Below are 20990 nucleotides of genomic sequence, written 5' to 3' on the forward strand. Positions count from 1 at the left end.
GCTGGGACCTCCCCAGCAGGTGGGGGCGTCACTGCTGTGCCTGCCATCACTGGCATGCCTGTGGGCATGCTCTCTGCACCACACATGGACTGCAGGTAGTGGTCCTGGCTGGGGGAAGCTAGTGGACAATCAGCATGGGATCACAACTGGGCGTGCATTTGTGTGAAGAGCGTGTGCGTGTGCTGCTGGCTTTGTGTGTGAGGGTATATTGCAGGACTGTGTGAGCCAGGAGAGCCAGGGGAAATATCTGGGGACTTTGGTCCCTATACAGTTCCATGTGTGTGACTCTATCTGTGTATCATGTATGTGTAAGATTGTGTACTCGTGGGTAGAAGCTGAGTGTTTGTGGTTGTGTGTGCATCTGTAAAGCTGTAAATGGTACAGTATATGTGTGCCTGTGTGCTCACACACACACACAGCCAAGGGTGGAAAGGTAAGCATATGTCTGTGTACACAGCTTGGTGTGTGACTGTATGGCTGTGCACTGCAGTGAGGCTCCACAGCTCACCTGCTGCTGGCTGCGTCATGGCCTTCTGGGGTGTCGCCATATTGTAGCAAGCCCTGCACCTTTTGTGTGCTGCATCACTGTGTCGCACCTCTCACCTCGGCACTCTCCTGCTGTCGATTGCTCTGCTCCGGGGGCCCATGCCATCGCTCAGTCTTCCCAGGTGCAGTCGCTCCGAGCCAGCCAGAGAGGGTGAGAGCAGCCGGTGAAGGAGTCAGAGCTGGAAGACAGCAGGTCTATCTCCCCAGCCCTGTCTGGCAGCTCTGAACCCTCGCCCCGCTCTGCCACCTTGTCTACCATTAGCAGTTTAGACTGGTGTGTGTTGGGGTTTGGTGTGTCTGTCTTGTTTCAAAGCTGTGTTCTTTTCCAAAGCAGCAGGGACTCAGGTTTCTGGGTTCTGGGGAAAGCCCTGTTGTTGGCGACCCCTGCCTCTGACTGCCACCGGCACATGCAGGGGCTGTGTGTGCCTGCGGGCCAGAGCTTGGTGCTTTCATCGGCACCTGTCTGAACTTGCTTTGCTTCTCCTGACACCTGTGGGGAAAGGACACAGCCCGGAGGACAACGGATGTAGGTTGCTGTGCCCCCTAGCACTTGTGGATGTGTGCTGCTGGGGGCAGAGAGACAGGTGCTGGGGCAGGATCAGGCACCAGCCCTCTCTGCCAAATCCTTTGAGACAGTCTGGCCCTGTGGCTTTACCTAGCATCCCCTGTCCAGGGGTGTCCTCCATCCTGCTGTAGGAGGGGAACATTGAAAGCATCTTCTTGGAGCTGTCCTCCTTCTGCTCGGCTCTGGCTCTCACTCTGCTACACGCAGTTCCCTCCCTTCCCAGATTCCCCCTGCATGTCCTCACAGGGGTGACAACCCCTTCCCCAGCCCAGCAGCACTCTGCCCTCTTCTGACCCTTGTCGATATCTCTTTGCCATAAATGTGCTTTGCACAGGGGTGGGGGGCATTAATGCGTGTGTATGTGTGTGTGTGTTGGGGGAGGGAGAGCCATTTTAAAGGTCATCCACAGGAAGGAAACTACAGTCCCATTCTCTGCTGACCTTCCCCTCCCCCAAGTCTTTTGCCCCTAATGACTCAAATGAGCTTGGCCTGTGGACCGAGCTGCAGTCCCTGGGTGGAAAGAATGGATGTGAGGTCAGAGGCCGACTTGCAGCCACAGGCCCAGCACTCCACCTGTCCCCCGCCCAGTAGCACCCTGCAATACTGGAGTCAGCGCCTCAGCCCTCGCAGCTGGGAGTCCACGGCAGCGTTCACAACCTTTCCAGCCCCAGTGACCTTCCCATCCCGGTGCCCCAATCCTTGTGCTCGCAGCATTCTGGGGCTCTGGGTGGAGGGGGCGGTGGAGGCACTTGCTCCCAGCGCTGAGCGGGAGCGTCCGGATATTCAGCACCACGCGGCGGACAGCTCCGGACCTGGCGATCCCGCCAAGAGCGAGAGCTGTGGGTGGCGCAGGGTGTGGGGCTGTGGAGGGGGTCCCCGGGTGGAGGGGGAGAGACGGAGGCCCGGCTGGGAGCAAGAGACCCAGAGTGGGGAGAAAAGGAGGAGGGACTGGGGGCGGGCCGGGGCCGGGGGCGGGGCGGGCGGCGATTGAAAGCAGTGGGGCGGGCGGGCGGAGCGCGCAGAGCCAGCCAGCCAGCGAGCCAGCAAGCTGGAGCTGGAACCCCGCGCCCCCTGCTCGCTCCGATTCTCTCCGTGCCGGAGCCCGGCGCGCCAGGTAGGGTGAGCCCGTGGTGCCGCGGCCGCTGTCTACCTTTTTGGCCCTGACCCCACGTCCCGAGGCCCTGCGAGTTCTGGGCGCCCCGGAGCCGGGGTGTGCAGACTGCCCTCGCTCTCTGAGAGCTCCAGGGAGCAGGAAGACAGCCCCCGCGTCCCGCCTTTCTTCCCCCAGAGAACGCACGTCCTGCATCGCACTGCCCGGCTCCTCCACCTGCTTCATCGTCCTCCAGTCCTTCTTTCTGTCTGTACCTCTGTCTTTGTCTCAGGCCCTAGGAATCGTTTGCTCCCCGTTCAGATGTTTGTGGCTAAGGACCCCAGTTGCCCCGGGGGGTGGGGGATGGTGCTCCAAGGGTCTGTCCCCCTGCCCTGCTCCTGAGCTTTGGGTCCTGACCTTCCCTAACCCATGATGGCTTCAGCCTCCATCTGGGTCCCTGTTCCCATCCGGGGGGTGGGGGTGGGGAGTGGGTCTTTTACTCTCCTGATTACCTAGTTGAGCCGCTCCTTTTTGAGTCCCCGCCTAAGCCTGGCCTGGCACCACAGTGGGGTTGGTCCTGAAAAACTGAGAGGACAGACAAGGGGCCCCTGAATGTGGGGTTGCCCTTCTGCAACCTCAGTTTCCTTTCCTGTCTGTGTTCCTTCCCCTCCTTGCCAAGCCTGGTGATCGTAGGAGCCTGTGTGGGGTGGGTATCTGGGAAGACAAGTGGGATGCACCTGAGAAGAAGCAGGGTGAATGAGGGTCTCCCAGGGGCAGGCCCAGAGTGGTCCAGGCCCTGAGATCAGTCCTGGGCAGATTGGAAAGGATGCCTTTCCTTGCTGGATTTGGAGTGAAAGAGACACAGAGGCAACGAGTCACATCCAACACAGCCACTCAGCCAGTTTGGAGGGTCCAACCTGGCAAACAGCTCTGCCCTCTGCCACAGATGTGCATGTCTACCTGCCTTGCTGACCCGGAGGACCTGTGGCTGCTGCTTGGTGCTCCCCACACTATGTCGGCATCACTCCCAGGGCCTGGGCTCCCTGGTCCTTCCTCAGGCAGGAGACTAGGGATGGCTCAGGCAGAGCCAGAGGTTGGGACACTGTGAGGGCTTCCCCAGACCCCCAGCTCCCCAGGGGCGGGAGAAGGTGTCTTAGAGCCTTCCCTCCTGATGCCTGTGGAGAGGTTACAACGGCTTCCTCCCCAAGAAATCTACAGTTCTGTCTGGGGAGTGAGTACCGCCGCCCAGGCCACAGGTCAGTAACTGGCATAGCCTCTGCCGCAGCAGTATTGACCTCGGGATCCTGTGAGGTTTGTGCACACCCTCAGACACTTTAGGATCCACAGAAAGCTTGGCATGGTTGAGGCTCCTGCCCTTTGCCTGGGCCAACATTCCCCCCACCTCTTCCCACTGCTCCTCTTCTGGGAGGGGTTCAGAGCCTGTCTGCAGCCTAGGTTGGGACTGAGAAACGGGGCATCCCAGCAGCAACTCAGCTTAGCCCCACTCTGCCTCTGGCTCCCCTGGGGCAATGGGTGGGGAGTGGCAGCAGATGAATGAGTACCCCTCTCAGGCACCATTTCTTCTGGTCTGTTTCTCTGTCTCTATCTCTCTGCAGGAGCTGGACCCCTTCTTGCCTCTCTTCCTATCTGTCCACCCTGTTCCCTCTTCTTCTTGCCTTTGCTGCTTCCTGCCTTCCTCTTCCTTCCACCCCCGCCGGAGACTCAGGTCTGCCGGACACCTCCATCCCCTCAGGGGGCCATGGGCTCGATGCTTGGGCTCCTGACACTGCTGCTGCTGTGGGGCGCTGTGGCAGAGGGTCCCGCCAAGAAGGTGCTCACACTGGAAGGAGACCTGGTCCTGGGCGGGCTGTTCCCAGTGCACCAGAAGGGTGGCCCAGCAGAGGACTGCGGTCCAGTCAACGAGCACCGTGGCATCCAGCGCCTGGAGGCCATGCTTTTTGCGCTGGACCGCATCAACCGTGACCCCCACCTGCTCCCTGGCGTGAAGCTGGGGGCACACATCCTCGACAGCTGCTCCAAGGACACACATGCCCTGGAGCAGGCACTGGACTTTGTGCGGGCTTCTCTCAGCCGTGGGGCTGATGGCTCACGCCACATCTGCCCCGACGGCTCTTACGCCACGCAAGGGGATGCTCCCACTGCCATCACTGGGGTCATTGGCGGCTCCTACAGCGACGTATCCATCCAGGTATGCAACAGGAGTGGCCCGAAATGAGGGGGACTAGGGAGGGAGTTGGTGGTTGACTCAAAATTTCTGTGGAGTGGGGCTCCTGGGCTGCTGTTGGAAAGGAGACTAGAAACTTTTTTTTTCCTTCTTCTTCTTCTGCAGAAGACTTTAGAGAGTGCCCCTGACACCTAACAAGGGCTGAATACTGGAGATTGTATGAGAGAAACAATCGCACACACACACACACACACACACACACACACATACACACACACCCCACCTGATATGGAGCCCCAAAAGACTTCAAAGTCTCTGGAGGTTCGAATCCTGGCTCCCCCACTGGCCAACTGCATGGCTCTAGACAGGCTGTTTCTCTTCTCCACATGTTTGTCTTCCCCTGAGAAAATGGCACCCAGGGCACATTTCCTGTTTGGGGGTTGGTGGTGGAAACTGGTGACATGGTGTCTATTGCAAGAGCACGAGGGGTCCAACTGCCGTCCTTATTGACTCATCTCATATATACAGAGACCACTGGGGGAGAGGAGAGAGGACCTCCAGGCTCTCTCAGCCAGGGGCCTCCCGGGCAGGCAGATCCTCTGTCCCTGGATGGGACAGGAGAAAAGTAGGGAAAGCCAGGAATGGGCCAGGTTGACAGGAGCCAGGAGGAAGAAAAGCTGTGTGTGTGTGTCTGTGTCTGGACAGCAGAGGGAGTGGGTTGGGGAGGCCGGGAGGTAGGTACTGAATGGAGGGTACAAGATCTGAGAAGGAGAACTGGCCCCCCACCTCCTTCTCTCCCAGAAGAGGTCTCACTAAAACCCTATTTCTCGCTATTAGCACAAGGTGTCGGCCCAAGTGATGTCCATTTGTTGCCCCACACTCACCCGTCCTGGGCACACTTGGCTGCTCTGGTCTAAGTTGGAGACCTCCCCTCTCTGTCAGGTTGTCACCTCTCACCCATGTCCCCACCTGCAGGGTGCTGAGGATAGGAAAATGAGGCCAGAACTGGGCTTAGGGTTGGGGCCTGTGGGTGGGGCCTGTGCCGGGGTACTGCTTGTTTAGGAGGCTGGCAGAGGGCACTGCCACCAGCAGAGGGTTAGGACCCTTGACCTGGCACATAGTTCAGAAGAAATGAGGCACAAACAAACATCAGAGCCCTGGGCTCAGCCTCCAGCCTGGCCATTTTTTCCCTGCTGCTGAGAGTGGTCATCTCTCCTACCGGATCCGGTTTGTGGAGAGGGCCAGGTGGCAACTGGGATGGCATCCACACCTGAAGCCCTAACTGGGTGTGGAGCAGGTGGGCAGCTTCCTGCTGTGCACAGGGGTCTCCACAGCTCTCTTCTAGGCCTAGTGCATTTGTCTATAGGAGCCTCATTAGCTACCTGCACCCTCAGGAAAAGGAGGGGTGGGTAGGCTAACCACAGCATCGGCTCTCTTTTTCCTTGTCCTGGTCACCACAAGCCAGCCTCTCATCCTTCAGAGCCTATCTTTCACTAATTCCTCCTTCCTCCTGCCCTATCTCTTGCACCAGTTCCTATCACCCTCCATAGAGCTAGCCCGGATGGTCTATTGTTTTTATTCACTTAGCAGCTGCGTAAGGCAGAGCTGAGAAACTGGGCAGGGGACCCAAGGATGGGCTTGGAGGAGCCTGTTCATTTCCGGCTCCGGCATCCAAGGCCGAGGAGGACCTGGGGTCTCCACAGCACTTGGGTCTGGGTCTCCCTTCCTAGGGGAGATGATTTTTCTTCTGTCTCCATCTCCCCTCAGGATGGACACCTACCCGGGGGGTAAGCAGAGAGCTTGAAAGCCCCAAGCTTCTCCTATGCTGTTCAGGACCTTCTTCTGCTCCTGCTGCACCCAGGCAGCAGCCCGGCTGCCAGCCAGACTGCCCTCCCCATTTAGCTCCTGGTCAGGAGTTCTAGAGGGGTAGCAGAGTGGTGATGTCTGAGCCCTGAGACTCTCCCGTCCTGGTATTTCAGGGACCCGTTTCCCTACCCCAACTCCCACCTCCACCTCTGGAGTCTCATCATGTCCAAGATGCAAGGCTACTCAGCAGGGGATGGCTCAGGGCTAACCTTGTGGACACTTGACCCTGAGGGCCACTGGATATGATGCCTGACCCAGCCTCTGCTCTCTGCCCTGCTCGCCCCTCCCCGCAGGTGGCAAATCTCCTCCGGCTCTTCCAGATCCCGCAGATCAGCTACGCCTCCACCAGCGCCAAGCTGAGTGACAAGTCCCGCTACGACTATTTTGCCCGCACCGTGCCCCCTGACTTTTTCCAAGCCAAGGCCATGGCTGAGATCCTCCGCTTCTTTAACTGGACCTATGTGTCCACCGTAGCTTCAGAGGGTGACTACGGCGAGACTGGGATTGAGGCCTTTGAGCTGGAGGCCCGAGCCCGCAATATCTGCGTGGCCACCTCGGAGAAAGTGGGCCGGGCGATGAGCCGGGCGGCGTTTGAGGGTGTGGTGCGAGCCCTGCTGCAGAAGCCCAGCGCCCGCGTGGCTGTCCTGTTCACCCGTTCCGAGGATGCCCGAGAGCTGCTTGCCGCCTCCCAGCGGCTCAACGCCAGCTTCATATGGGTGGCTAGTGACGGCTGGGGGGCCCTGGAGAGTGTGGTAGCCGGCAGCGAGGGGGCTGCCGAGGGCGCCATTACCATCGAGCTGGCCTCCTACCCCATCAGTGACTTTGCCTCCTACTTTCGTAGCCTGGACCCCTGGAACAACAGCCGCAATCCCTGGTTCCGCGAGTTCTGGGAACAGAGGTTCCGCTGTAGCTTCCGGCAGCGGGACTGTGCAGCCCACTCCCTGCGGGCAGTGCCCTTTGAGCAGGAATCCAAGATCATGTTTGTGGTCAACGCCGTGTATGCCATGGCCCACGCTCTGCATAACATGCACCGCGCTCTCTGCCCCAATACCACCCGCCTCTGTGATGCTATGCGGCCGGTCAATGGACGCCGCCTCTACAAGGACTTCGTGCTCAATGTCAAGTTTGATGGTAATAGTGCTGGCCAGTGTCCATCGGCTTGCTGGCCCTTGAAGGATGATGAGGGGCAGGACCTAAGATTCTGTTTCTTGCCTAAGAAAGCATAGTGTGATGGCAAGTAGAGGACTCAGCCAGGCCAGGAGGCAGCCAGGCTTCCAGCTGGAGCTAAGGCTGAGCAGTGAGTGGGCTTTTGGTACCATGAGGGTCTCTGGACCCTGCTTGAACCTTGCCCACTGTGCCAGAGATGTCCACTGGCCAGGGAGGCCAAAATACAGGCGCCCTCAAGTTCCTGTAGCAAATAGCATTGTGTTGGTATAAAACTCACACATAATCCACCTTTACACTTTAAATCGTTTCCGGATTAATACCCAACACAGTGTGGGTGCTATGTAAGTTCTTATTACTGGATTTATCAGAGAATAATAACAAGGAGGGGTAAAGATTTATGCATGTTTCACACATGCCACCACCATGGGCCTAATGGGAAGTTTTTGGAGTCTCATATCTGTGATGAGATTGGCTATGGGATCTACTGACACAGAGAGCTTATGGTGAGACTGCCCTGTGAGCTACGCTAGAGTCACAGGCTAGGGCTGGAGTCGGGGGGTCCCACCGAGTTGGTGTTAACACTGATTTCCACCTGCTGGGCTTAGGTGGTATTGATGGACTTGAGACAGCTGTTGAAGACTTTGCAGCTGAGATGGAAAGATCAGGGCTTGGGAGGGCTGAAATTCTAGCTGTCCCACTCACTCACGAGGCCAGAAGCCTGTCAGCTACTCCCCTCAACTCGGGCTTCTTACTGGGATGGAAGTAGAGGAAGGAGAGAAAGGGGCGTGGCCATAAACTCCCAGCTGCTGAGTACATTCCAGCGAATGGAGAGAAGGCAGATGGACACTGGGGTTGGGACTCAGTGTATCCTGGGGTCAGTGTTGGGGGCAGTGGGACTGGCGCTGGGTGGTGGTTGTTGATGAGATGGATCCTGAGATGGACTTAACTGTGGAGTCTCTGCATTCAGTTTGAGGGGTGAGTGCTGGTGTGTGTGTTGGCAGTGAGAATTTGGAGCCTGGATTGCACAGTGTCAGAATGGGCTCTTGGCTGGGTTGGGTGTGCCTGGGTGGGGAATGGTATAAGTCCTCAGTTTGTGGAGATGCCTGGAGTTGGGGTTCAGGGGTGGTGGTGGTGAGGGCTGGGATTCATTGCTTGAATTTAGGGAGGGGGGCGTTGGAATTTCTCATTAGAAAAATGACTAAAGTAAAGACGGACTTTAGAATTAGGACAGGGCTGGAAGGGCTTATGGCAGCCTTGGCTCTGGGACATGGGTCCCATGTTAGGCTAAGGGTTGGAGCACCCCACCCATCCAACGCTCTCTTTCTTCCTTCCCTCCTCTCCCCCCAGCCCCCTTTCGCCCAGCTGACACCCACAATGAGGTCCGCTTCGACCGCTTTGGTGACGGCATCGGCCGCTACAACATCTTCACCTACCTGCGGGCAGGCGGTGGGCGCTATCGCTACCAGAAGGTGGGCTACTGGGCAGAAGGCCTCACCCTGGACACAAGCCTCATCCCCTGGGCTTCGCCCTCCTCTGGGCCCCTGCCCGCCTCCCGCTGCAGTGAGCCATGCCTGCAGAACGAGGTGAAGAGCGTGCAGCCAGGCGAGGTCTGCTGCTGGCTCTGCATCCCGTGCCAGCCCTATGAGTACCGGCTGGATGAGTTCACCTGCGCCGACTGTGGCCTGGGCTACTGGCCCAACGCCAGCCTCACTGGCTGCTTCGAGCTGCCCCAGGAATATATCCGCTGGGGCGATGCCTGGGCCGTGGGGCCTGTCACCATTGCCTGCCTGGGTGCCCTGGCCACGCTCTTTGTGCTGGGTGTGTTTGTGAGGCACAATGCCACACCAGTGGTTAAGGCCTCAGGCCGGGAGCTCTGCTACATCCTACTGGGTGGCGTCTTCCTCTGCTACTGCATGACCTTTGTCTTTATCGCCAAGCCCTCCACGGCAGTGTGCACCTTACGGCGCCTCGGCTTGGGCACTGCCTTCTCTGTCTGCTACTCAGCTCTGCTCACCAAGACCAACCGCATCGCACGCATTTTTGGGGGGGCCAGGGAGGGTGCCCAGCGGCCACGCTTCATCAGTCCTGCCTCACAGGTGGCCATATGCTTGGCGCTCATCTCGGGTCAGTTACTTATTGTGGCTGCCTGGCTGGTGGTTGAGGCACCAGGCACGGGTAAGGAGACAGCTCCTGAGCGGCGGGAGGTGGTGACCCTGCGATGCAACCACCGCGATGCTAGCATGCTCGCCTCCCTGGCCTACAACGTGCTGCTCATCGCACTCTGCACGCTCTATGCCTTCAAGACGCGCAAGTGCCCTGAGAACTTCAACGAGGCCAAGTTCATCGGCTTTACCATGTACACCACCTGCATCATCTGGCTAGCGTTTCTACCCATCTTCTACGTCACTTCTAGCGATTACCGGGTGAGTCACCTCCCACAGACATGGGAGGGCTGGCATGATAGGTAGAGGATCAGGTTCCTGGCATCTCATTGAATCTACTGGTAACTGTGAGGGTAGGTGCTCACACTTTGGGTACCCACCACCTGCGGGAGCCCCGGGGAAGGGGTGGGCCGAAGGAGGCCAGGGGGATGTTATGGCCCAACCTAGGAGGGGATAAGGATGCAGAACCAATTCCACAGGAACTGGGACTCTGTCCCACTGTACCAAGGGACTGGGGAGTAAGTGCCAAAGCTCAGGGCGGTTCAGTCACCTGGCCAGGGTCACTCAGCTTGGGAATGCAGAGCAAGGTCTGTACTAATGCTCCTTACAGTTAAATGGACAAGGAAATTGAGGCAAAAGCCTCAGCAAAGGCCTTTTCTTCAGGACTGGGCAGAGATATCGTGGCATAGTATGGGGGGGGTCAGAGGCCACTGGACTTGGCTGTCCTGCCTGTATCTGCTGGGCCACCTATTAGGGTGCTGGAAGCCAGGATGGGGGATTGAATCTGCTCTCACTCAGCTGGAGTTTGCAAATGATTCACATTTGCATGCCAATCATAAGTGGCTAAGACCTCACCTAGGACATGCACAGTACACATATGTAGCATGTGCACATACACACGCCGGCCCTTATGCAGTCACACATATGCACAGTGCCACATGCACCTGTTTGTGCACATACTTCTCTGTCTACACATGAACCCTTACCTGTGCACCGCACTCTTAAGCGGTGTACATGCATACAGCTGCACATAGTCACCATGCCTTACCTGCACCCACAGAGATCCAGGCAACCACAGGTATGCAGCACACACACTTCCACACACACACACACAGGGGCAGGTTCCCCTGTATGTTCACTCCCATAGCTGGAATCCTTTTCTCCCTGGTAAACCATCAGTAAAGGGCTGACCCCGGGCTGTATCCCTGCCTCCCCACTTCCTAAAAATCCTCTCTGGGGCTTGGCAAGTGGACCCCAGGCTCAGGGAATGGACTTGTACAAGCTCCTCCACTCCCCCTGGGAGCCCAGGCAGGTGGTGGGGTCCCCTCTCGTATCAGCTCATGTGTGACTCGTTTCTGCTCACCCACCGGCCCACTGCAGGTGCAGACCACCACCATGTGCGTGTCAGTCAGCCTCAGTGGTTCTGTGGTGCTCGGCTGCCTCTTCGCACCCAAGTTGCACATCATCCTCTTCCAGCCGCAGAAGAATGTGGTCAGCCACCGGGCGCCCACCAGCCGCTTCAGCAGTGCCGCCACCAGGGCCAGCTCCAGCCTGGGCCAAGGTCAACACCCTCAGCAGCCCTCTCCACCTGACCCCCCACCCCCCAGCTAACTGCCCACTCTGGCTGAGATCCTGCATTGGGGTGGGTGGAGAAGGTGGGGACCCCACCACCCCAAGACAGCAGCAACCAGGAGAGGGTGGGAGGGGGCTACTCCCCCTGCCCTCCACGGACACCTCAGGGTTGTCCTCGACCCCTGGCTTCCTTTCCCCAGGGTCTGGCTCCCAGTTTGTCCCCACCGTTTGCAATGGCCGCGAGGTGGTAGACTCAACAACATCATCGCTTTGAAGATCATTCCCCAACCCTACTCCAGCCCTGACTCAGCTGCTCCCCCGGAAGCCAGCGTGGACCCACATCCAGGGGCCAGGAGGAAGTTGGATGGAGCACTGCAATAATGCCCGCCCCCACAGTCACTGCCACCTATTTGCCCTAACCCAGGGTCCTTGGCCAGGGAGCCTTTGCAATGGTCACAGATGCCCTTGGAGATTTGTTCCCCCCATTCCCTGCCTGGCCCAGAACTCCCGGAAATGACCCAGGATGCACTGTGGCCTGAGGGGATGGGCCGGCTGAGGATGGCAGGTCCCAGACCCCAGTCAGCAACGGTGCTTCCAGCCCTGTCTTTTCCCCCCTGCTAGGGCCTTTTAAATTTTTTTTTTTTTAATATAAGTTACTCTGGGATATGGGGAGGGTGGTGACCATGAGGGCCAGTCCCTGTCCCCAACCCTCACGATCCCACATCCTGGGCACAACAGCAGCTTGTCCTGTGATTTATTTTGTATTACCTGTAAATAAACTGTCTTTCTTTAAAAAAAAAAAATACACACACACACACACACACTTCTTGCCCTTGACCCTGGAGACCCTGTACCCTCAACCACGGCTTCATGACCTCCCCCAAGGCTCTCGGGAGTGTGTGGGTGGGAGAGGTATCAGTGAGCAGGCTCAGCTGGCAGACCCTGGATGGGTTTCCCAGAAACTCCCTTGGGGACAGGCTGGGCATTGGCAGGGCACAGCTGACTGGTCCTGAGAGTGGCCAGGCTGTGTGTTGGGTGGCAGAGGGAATTCAAAGCTGGCATGGGACCACAGTTTACCTGTTCATAGGCACAAGCAAAGCTTTCTGGAAGAGACGACAGGAGAAGCAGGAAGTTGGAAAATCCCTAGGAGAGACGATCTGGGGAGGGAGGGTCAGGGCTGGGTGCAGAGTCCCATGCTCTGGGCATCTCCTTCAGTTGCCTTTTAGGTTTCTCCAGCAGAGGGCGCCAAGGCACAGCCTTGGCTACCAGGCTCAGGCCACCAGGCTCCGGCCAGGCAGACGGTGGGCGTCCTGCTGCAGCCTAGAGGGCAGTCAGCACTGAACTGAAAGAACACAGGAGGTCTTGGAGGACCCAGACAGAGGTCATACAGAGAAAAAAGGTTCTGCATTAGCAGGTGGGCAGATCGGGGGTGGGACAAGTGTTATTTTAAGAGAATTCCCATGCACAGTCTGTCAAGGCTATGCAAATTTGGGTTAACAATTATTATTATTATTATTATTATTATTATTATTATTATTATTATTATTTTAAATGATAACAGAAAAATGAAGAGAACAAGACTGTTTTTTTCTTCTCTGGCCAACATCTAGGATATGATGACAGGAGGCAAAATCCAGAAGGCCCATTTAAATGTGATTGTCACCAAGCAGGAATACTTTTCTAGTTTATATATGTCCACACAATATTTGCTTTAGACTTATACTAAAGTTTTATAGCTTTTTTTCCCTGACATTCAAACGTTCACCTGCTGGTTTTGGCAGCTGCAGCACTGGCTCTGAGGATCCCAGGCAGTCCCCAGGGGCCTGACACTGGGCAAGGCGGGCCCAGGGGGTCAGTACTGATCCCACTCAGGTCTTCCGTGCCTCTTCTTGCCTCTGTGACCCTGGACACATTTGTCAACCAGCCCAGCACTCTCAGGAAGGCCTGGTGCCTCTGCCTGGGGGTGGGGATGGAATCCGCGAGCCCCCACTGGGTCGGCTGATGTTAACCATAGAGTCTTCAGTAGAGAACCCCAATTTTTGGTGGGTAGCAGAGCAGAGTTGAGCTCAGGCTTAAAGATGCCCAGCATCTGGGTGTCCCCCTAGAGCTGTCCTCATGGTGAGTGCTCCAGGCTGCTTTGTGCAGGGACCTGGATCTTTCTCTGTGGCTTTGTTCAAGGAGCTGCTCAGCCCCACTTCCCACTTGTCCCTGTTCTCTGGCCCGTTAAAGACTGCTCTCCAGCACACCTTTATTCAACCAGGACTCCCCACGGTAGGCTGGGATGGAGGTGGTTTCTACCACTCTACTCTCTGTCCCCTAAGCTGTGGCATGGCAGGGCGGACAGAGGCTAGTCACCTAGGCAGTGTGATGAAGACTGTCCCTCCACTGCTGCCACATTTGAGCAGACCCTTGAGAAGGACAGCTGAATCCCAGAGGAAGCTGGGATTGAATCAGGAAGGTGCTGGGGACAGAAGGTGCAGGTGGCCTGGAGCATAGGGAAGGGAAGGCAGCATCACCCAGAACTGTCCTGCCCCTATGGCCTCACCCCCGCCTGGCTGCTCTGGCTGCCACCCCCAGAGTATGGGGGTGTCCTGGGAGGGGAGGAGGGAAAGAAGGCACCGCTAAAAGAGTCTCAGAATACTCTAAAAATGCCCCCACCTGCAAGTTTCATCAGGCAAACAAGCCCAGCACACTTACGCCCACAGGCTCCAAGGGACTTAGGTGCTAAGACGGCAAGGGGTTCAGATGGAAAGGAAGGGAGAGAGACCTGAAGGCTTCAACCCCCCAGACCTCCCATCCCCAAAGGGCTCTTGCCAAGCTGTCTGATTTTTTAAAATAGAAAAATGGTTTTAAATGGCTTTATTCGTCCTTGCAGCCAGTCCCTGCATCACTCCACCCCCGCTTCTAAACAGCTTCGGCATTGCAGAAAAGCACAGAGGGATGTAGGATCAGCTCCAGCCGCCCGGCCCGCACAGAGCCGTCAGCGGCGTTTTTCTGGTGCAGCCCGCTAGACAGAGTCCCGCACAGCTTTAAGAAAGAGAAGGGAGATGGAAATACTTTCATAAAAATGGGATGCAACCATATGTCTATTTTTTTTTTTAGTGAAGGTTTAATTTTACTTGACTCTAATTGAAGAAAATGAATGTGAAGCAAAACTGAATTAAGTTATCCAACTTCACAGACATCGCTTCACCATGGAAGATACGCTGTCCCATGCAAGATCCCTCCAAATTTAAGATGGAGAAGTAGACATTTCTATTTTCCCAGAGTGTCTGAGGAGAGTCGACCAGTTGTCCATCTTCTTGTACCACGAATAGGAAGTGCCTACTGCCTGGAGAAAATGGGTTTGGGTGTCCCTTTGCAAATTGAATGTCCCCCAAAAGGTCTCCTGTGTTTAAAGTTTGGTCCCCAGGGGTGTATGTTACTGGGTGAAGAGGTAAACAAATGGTGGTGTTTGGAGGTGGAGTTTTCAGAGATGATTGGATTGGACTGAGTCATGAAGGTACAGTTTCATGATTAGACCTGATGGCTTTAGAAGTGACCTCTCACCTTGGGATGCCCTGTCCACCTTGGAGCTCCACCAGCAAGAGCGCTGTCACCAGTGCTGAACCAGCAGTTACCCTCTCTGACTGGGAACCTCCAAAGCCAAGAATAAAATTTAACTTCTTTCTCTTCTAAGTAGCTTATCTCAGGTATTTCATTGTAGTAACAAAACTGGCAAGTACACAGAGGCTTTGTGATTCACACCACTAGCATGAACACTGCATCTGGCCGTGGAGCTATGGACCACACAACCTGGCATTTTGGCACTGCAGCCAGCCTTAGCAGTAGGTACTTACAGATCCCCTGGAGGAAGGCCATTGATGCCACCTACTCTGTCAGTAGGTGTCACTTACCTCTTGATTCTTTTTTTTTTTTAAGATTTATTTATTTTTATTGGAAAGTCAGATATACAGAGAGGAGGAGAGACAGAGAGGAAGATCTTCTGTCCGATGACTCACTCCCCAAGTGATCGCAACAACCGGAGCTGAGCTGATCTGAAGCCAGGAGTGTCTTCTGGGTCTCCCACATGGGTGCAGAGCCTCAGGGCTTGGGGTTAACCTCCACTCTTTTCCAGGCCATCCGCAGGAAGCTGGATGGGAAGTAGAGGAATTGGGACATGAGCCAGGGCCCATATGGGATCCTGCCAACAGTGCAAGGTTGAGGATTAGCCAGTTGAGCTATTGTGCTGGCCCCTCTTTGAGCACTTTTCAATCACACAACATATAGCTAAGAACCCTAGGCACTCCGTACCCTAACTCTCCATCGTGTATTCTGTGTGCCTGAAAAAGCTGTATTCATGGGCCAACATCTCTACATTCCCATCTTCCGTTATGCTCCAGGTAAGCCTTGGCAATCATTCTTCTACTCTAGACTTCTGTGAGTTTTGATATTTTTAGATTTCACTTATAAATGAGACAGGACTTGATTGCAAGCCTTCCTATATTATGTGCAAGCATCTGAGGTGGTGACTTACTCTGCCATCACATAATGTCTACTTGCATCTGCACTTTTTTCCTGTTACAACTGAACCAATTGTACCAACATTCATACAAATTATATCAGAAGGGTTCTTCTGGGCACGGTGCAGAGCGTAGTGGCTACAGTCCTTGTCTTACACACCTAAGACCCTGCACCCACATGGGACACCGGGAACAGTCTCCTGGCTCCTGGCTCTGGAATGGTTCAGCTCCAGCCACTGTGGCCACTTGCAGAGTGAACCAACTAATGGATGCAAGATCTTTCTTTCTGTCTCTTCTCTCTATATACGTTTCCCTTCTCTCCCTACCCCAGCAGATTAAGAGAATAAAAAGAACTGAAACATTTGTCCCACCCACTTTCTTTCATACCTCAACCCTCCTCTCCCTAATCAGAGGCCCACATAGGAGTGTATCCCTCTCAACTATGTAAACACTATTAGAAATAAAACTTAATTTTTTAAAAAAATTTGCATTGCTGTGGTTCTTACATTTAATAATCTGCTTTTTATTTGGATGTAATTGATTAGTGATGCTTTCAAGTCTACATTACCATCTTACTGTGTCCACTTTTACTAATGACTGAGAAAGAACACTAATGCTTCAAACGCTGATTCTGGGTTGTCTGTTTCCCCCTTTGCTTCTGTTTCTGATTCAGTTGTGAAGCTGTCTTTAGGTGTGAACGTGATTAGGATTTTTAATGCTCTCTATCATGTGTGAGTTGCCAATCATTAGTTGTAGTTACAGTTCTTGCTTTGAAGTCAATGTTTGAAACCAATATGGCTATGCCAAGCTTTTTTCTTGGATTAGTGATTGCGTGGTCTAGTTTACTCTGTTGTTACTCTTTCAATCTATCTGTGGCTGTGTTTTAAATGCTGTCTTTTTAAAAGATTTATTTATTCTACAGGCAGGATGCGATTCAGAGAAAGAAATTTTCCATCTGCTGGTTCACTTCCAGCATGGCCACAATAACCAATGCTGGCCCAGGCTAGAGTCAGGAGCCAGGAGGGTCTCCATATGGATGGCTGGAATCCATCTGCTTGGACCATCTTGTGCTGCCGTTGGAGGCAGAGCAGCCAGGATTCTTACCGGCGATCTGATACAGGATGCCTGCTCTGCAGTGGTGTAATCCACTATATCACAACATTGGCCTCCTAAAATGTGTATTGAGTCTTACTGTTTGCACCTGTGTTTAACCCAGTCTGCTGATACCTTCCTCTTAAACAGAGTGTTTAGAGTGTTTAGTTCATTTACAGTCATTATCATTATTGATATTCAATAGTGTTGTGCTATTTGCTTTGTGTTTGTTCCATCTGTTTCTGTTTTTTTTTTTTTTTTGTAGCCTTCTTTGGATTAATGCAGTCATCTTAGTATTTAGTTTTAACTCTGCATTCAACTTTTTATATTTGATTTGTTTAATTTTAGAGATTATTCTTGGCTGCCAAATTATTTACCCTTAACTTAGAGCAGTTCTGACCCATAAAGGTCCTCCAGCTTCTTCCCTCCAAACCGTCCAGTCTCAGTCCCCTTACATACCTACAAGTACAGTGGCTTTGTTGTTGGGAGTCCCTCAGAAGTCATTCCTCGGGCCCGGCATCATAGCGTAGTGGTTAAAGTCCTCGCCTTGCACTCCCGGGATCCCATATGGGCGCCGGTTCTGATTCTAGCAGCCCTGCTTCCCATCTAGCTCCCTGCTTGTGGCCTGGAAAAACAGTTGAGGATGGTCCAAAGCCTTGGGACTCTGCACCCATGTGGCAGACCTGGAGGAAGTACCTGGTGCCTGGCTTCGGATCGGTGCAGCACCGGCTGTTGCAGTCACTTGGGGAGTGAATCAACAGATGGAAGATCTTTCCTCTCTGTCTCTCCTCCTCTCTGTATATCTGCCTTTCCAATAAAAATAAAATAAATCTTAAAAAAAAAAGTCATTCCTCACCTGCAACACACTTCTTTAGCAGTCTTTCCTCTTCCCACAGTCTCTGTGTCCAGGAACACGTGGGTTCCCTAGTCTAGCCTTCCAAAGCCCTGGATGGTGTGCTGGTTTGGAGCTCTGCCCGTCCACCAGGATCCCAAACTCCTGGCACATGTGCTGAACTGAGATCATACCTTTCTACACACCTAAGATCCAAGCCCGTTCAAGGTTCCCCAGGCCTAGTCCACCAGCACACCAGGCTAGCACGCTAACCTGGGGCTTTCCCCTCCCCTGCCTGGGACCAAGCATATGGGGAGATTCCCAGGCTCACTCCACTTGTCTGGATGTGAACCCCCAGGTCCCTGCACACCCTGCCAGTGCTAAACCCCTAGATTCTGCAAACCCACACGCCCAGGCCCCCATGAACTGATTCTCTTTCTGGCTGTGTAGGTGCGGGAATGACTGTGGCACCATCCCTCCATGCAACTCTTAACTGATAGAGAAATTACTAGAGTAATTTTTATTCTTAATGGCATTTATGCTAAGATTCTTTTCATTTTTTCTTTTCGTATTTTTATTGCAGAAAATTTTCAAACATATCTAAAAGCAGAGCAAGTAGTCGTCCCTCAGCTCCAGCTATGTCCTGCTCATGGCCCCACTTCCTCTTCTGGGCTGATTTTTGCAGGTCTTGCTTGTACATGGGTGCTGTTTGTCTTCAGCTCACTCCCAACTGATGACCCACCTACCCCCCAGACCTCAGCCCATTATGCCCATGCTGCCTGCGTTGGTGCTAGGGGCAGGGAGTGAGGTCCCCAGTGTCTGCAGTTTCTTGTCCCCATCCTAGCCCTCTTTGGGAGCACTCATCCTTCCAGTCCTTCTTGCCTCCCCTGTGACTATTTTCACCCCCAAAGAGGAAGCTCTGGGCACATGGGGCTAGCCCCCACATCTGCCAGTGGCACCTCCCTTGGCCTGCGCTGCTGTTTGCTTGTGAGCAATGCAGTCCCCTTAGGGTGTATCCTCAGAGACCTTCATGTTTTCCCCCAGGGAGGGGCTGCAGGCCCTTTCCCCTCTGTCCCAGGGCCATGGTGGACTTGTCCCTTCCTGTGTGGCCCTGTGTGACTTCCCCCATCCATGAGTTCCCCCCAAGCCTCCTCCGCCACCCTGTTCACACTCCAGCTTAGCACTTACTGCCTGCTTTGTCTGGGAGGCGGGGGTCCTGGCTCATACTTGCTATACCCAACATATGCATTCATAGTGCCATTTTCACTCTGAAGATTCAAGGTCACTCTTGAAGGCCAAACCCTATGCTAGGCTCCTTATTGATACTTAGTGTGAAAGCCCAGCTGCAGGAATCCGGGGCATACATTCTTGTTTTTTCCCTTGCAGCTCTTTGCATAAGAAGCTCTTGCTTCTAGACTGCTCACTGGAACTGAACTTGAACAATTCCAGCTTTGTACAAACAAAACTGATCAAGAACTTCTTTATGCCAGGGCGTGGAAGTGCGGGGAGGGGACAGTCATCACCATGGATGCTCTGCAGGGAGGGGAGTGCTTGTGTGCACAGATGGCTACTGAGATAGCGGTAAGCCCAATCAGGCTGGCCTGGAGGTGGGGCCAGTATGAGGGTAAAATCACACACACACACACACACACACATACACACACAGAGCTAACGGCTGGGGAAAGCCTTGCTCTGTGTGAAACCTAGGAAGACTCCTGACCCCTGCACCCACCCCTAGTGTAGGATCCACCAGAGGGAGACCCTGGAGCCCAAGCTGTGGCCTCCTCCAGCAGCCATGGTGCCTGTCCTTGTCCAGGGGAAGGGAAGAGTCCTTGCCAAGCCCTGCCCTAGCCCCACGGGCCCCTCCAGCATGAGCCTTGAACTCCTGGCCTCCTAGCTGTTGCTGGCTACCGCCAGAGCCTGTTACCTCTGGGTGTCTTATTGTGAATGTGGATGTCCAGGCAGAGTCTTCAGTCTACTGCTGTGGAAGCAGCCAGAGTCAGGCCAGCGGAAGTGCCAAGAGCTTGACATGGGGCCCTGAGGATGCTGGATCAACAGGGGGCACCAGTAGTGGCAGGTGCCCAGGTGGGTGTTCTGGGGTCAATGGTTCCAGACTACCCTGGGGAATCTTGCCACGTGCATGGCAGGAAAGTCAGGGGGCCAAACATGAGGTTAAGTGTCTTTATTGGGGGCAGGGAGAAAGGGCAGAGATCTAGGTCATGAGGATTTCGATGTCGAGCTCCAGCCGGCTGGCTCTGACTTCATAGTGGCCCCGAATCAGGCCCCGGGAGTGGTTGGCATGCCCGCGCCAACGTGACTGGATGACACAGGCTGCCTGGCGCGCCTGGAGGAACCGCCTGCGGGCCTGCCACATTCGGACCTGCGCCTGCACCTTCACCACCGCCCACTCCTGGCAGGTGTAGAGTTTCAGCGCCAGGCGCCGTCTCTGCTCCAACATCTTGGCTTGCATGGACCGCCACCAGCACTGGATGATCCAGGCCCTGAGTGCCATGTGCAGTAATGTCCTGCGCACCACGTTGCCACGCCACCATGACTGGATCTTTGTGGCTGCCTTCTCCAACTGCTTGAGGGCAAAGGAAAAGCATGGAGAAGCTCAGCAGACCGCCTTTCTGTTCCAAGCCCCACCTCTGGGACCTGATAGGAAAAGGGGCTGGGCCGGAGGAAGACGGACCCCTGCTTTCTCTTGTGCTTTTGGCCCCATCCATCAAGCCCATGCAACCCCATTCTCACCTTGAGACACTGCTCATCATTCTCCAGGCAGTCCCCCGTTCTAACGGCTTCACTCATGGTTCGCATGTTCGTGGTCCTGGTCTTGACCAGATCAGTGGTCCATCACTTGGGTCACTCTGGGCTCCAGCTCCGCCCTTAACTGTTAGGCATACCCAGGGGACCCCGCCCATCTCCACTTTCAGGTGCTGCTTGCCCAAAGCTGAACTACACCTCACATTCCTGTTCCCCTGCCTCGCCTCTCTGGGGATGGGACGAGTCACTTGCTTTCTGGATTCCCATGCTTGGCGGGGAGGGATGCCCACCACCATCTCATGCCTTCCCTTTATGAGCAGATCCAGCGGGCATTGTAAGTCTTGCTGTGTCCACATCCTTCAGTCCCCAGCTCCTGCACCTGCTGGTGGCAGTCAAGAGAGATACGGGTGGCCTTCCTATAAGTAAGTGGTATTGCTGGGAGGATCCATACACAGCCGGTATGGATTTTCTGAAGGGTGGTGTGGGAATGTGTTCCCAGACTTTCGTGTGAAATGGTGAAAGCCATTTGGATGTAATTGGAGAAGTCTTCTGGCTCCCTCTGTCAACTGCCCCTTCCTGGGAGGTGTGGGGGTGGCACTAAAGGAAGGCTGGGTCAGAACATGCTTGGCTTGGGTTGAGCAACACAGC

General features: G+C 54.7%; 2 protein-coding genes across 2 annotated transcripts; one reads left to right on the forward strand and one right to left on the reverse strand.

The window, feature by feature from the left end:
- The first annotated feature begins 2133 nt into the window (after window positions 1-2133).
- GRM2 (glutamate metabotropic receptor 2) lies at window positions 2134-11457 on the forward strand. The gene is made up of 6 exons (XM_040995031.1): window positions 2134-2225; window positions 3818-4410; window positions 6546-7383; window positions 8767-9842; window positions 10962-11142; window positions 11354-11457. Exons 2-6 carry the CDS (start codon window positions 3961-3963, stop codon window positions 11425-11427), a joined length of 2619 nt encoding a protein of 872 aa, XP_040850965.1. The 5' UTR covers window positions 2134-2225; window positions 3818-3960; the 3' UTR covers window positions 11428-11457.
- Window positions 11458-19791: 8334 nt separating this feature from the next.
- IQCF6 (IQ motif containing F6) lies at window positions 19792-20387 on the reverse strand. Its single transcript, XM_040995005.1, has 2 exons — window positions 20331-20387; window positions 19792-20160 (listed from the first exon to the last, which is right to left on the reverse strand). The coding sequence occupies exons 1-2, from the start codon at window positions 20385-20387 to the stop codon at window positions 19792-19794; spliced, it is 426 nt and encodes a 141-aa protein (XP_040850939.1).
- Window positions 20388-20990: the final 603 nt, after the last annotated feature.

Source organism: Ochotona curzoniae, unplaced genomic scaffold, assembly GCF_017591425.1.
Source record: "Ochotona curzoniae isolate NIBS_2020 unplaced genomic scaffold, NIBS_Ocur_1.0 contig_908, whole genome shotgun sequence".
NCBI classification, from domain to species: Eukaryota; Metazoa; Chordata; class Mammalia; order Lagomorpha; family Ochotonidae; genus Ochotona; species Ochotona curzoniae.

Excerpts from the sequence above, each read along its gene's own strand:
- GRM2 (XM_040995031.1), top strand. The coding sequence starts at position 3,961 with ATGGGCTCGATGCTTGGGCTCCTGACACTGCTGCTGCTGTGGGGCGCT. Across the intron at positions 4,411-6,545 it reads ACAGCGACGTATCCATCCAG|GTGGCAAATCTCCTCCGGCT; the intron begins GTATGCAACAGG and ends CCCTCCCCGCAG. Across the intron at positions 9,843-10,961 it reads TCACTTCTAGCGATTACCGG|GTGCAGACCACCACCATGTG; the intron begins GTGAGTCACCTC and ends GGCCCACTGCAG.
- IQCF6 (XM_040995005.1), bottom strand. The coding sequence starts at position 20,387 with ATGAGTGAAGCCGTTAGAACGGGGGACTGCCTGGAGAATGATGAGCAG. Across the intron at positions 20,161-20,330 it reads ATGATGAGCAGTGTCTCAAG|TTGGAGAAGGCAGCCACAAA; the intron begins GTGAGAATGGGG and ends GCCCTCAAGCAG.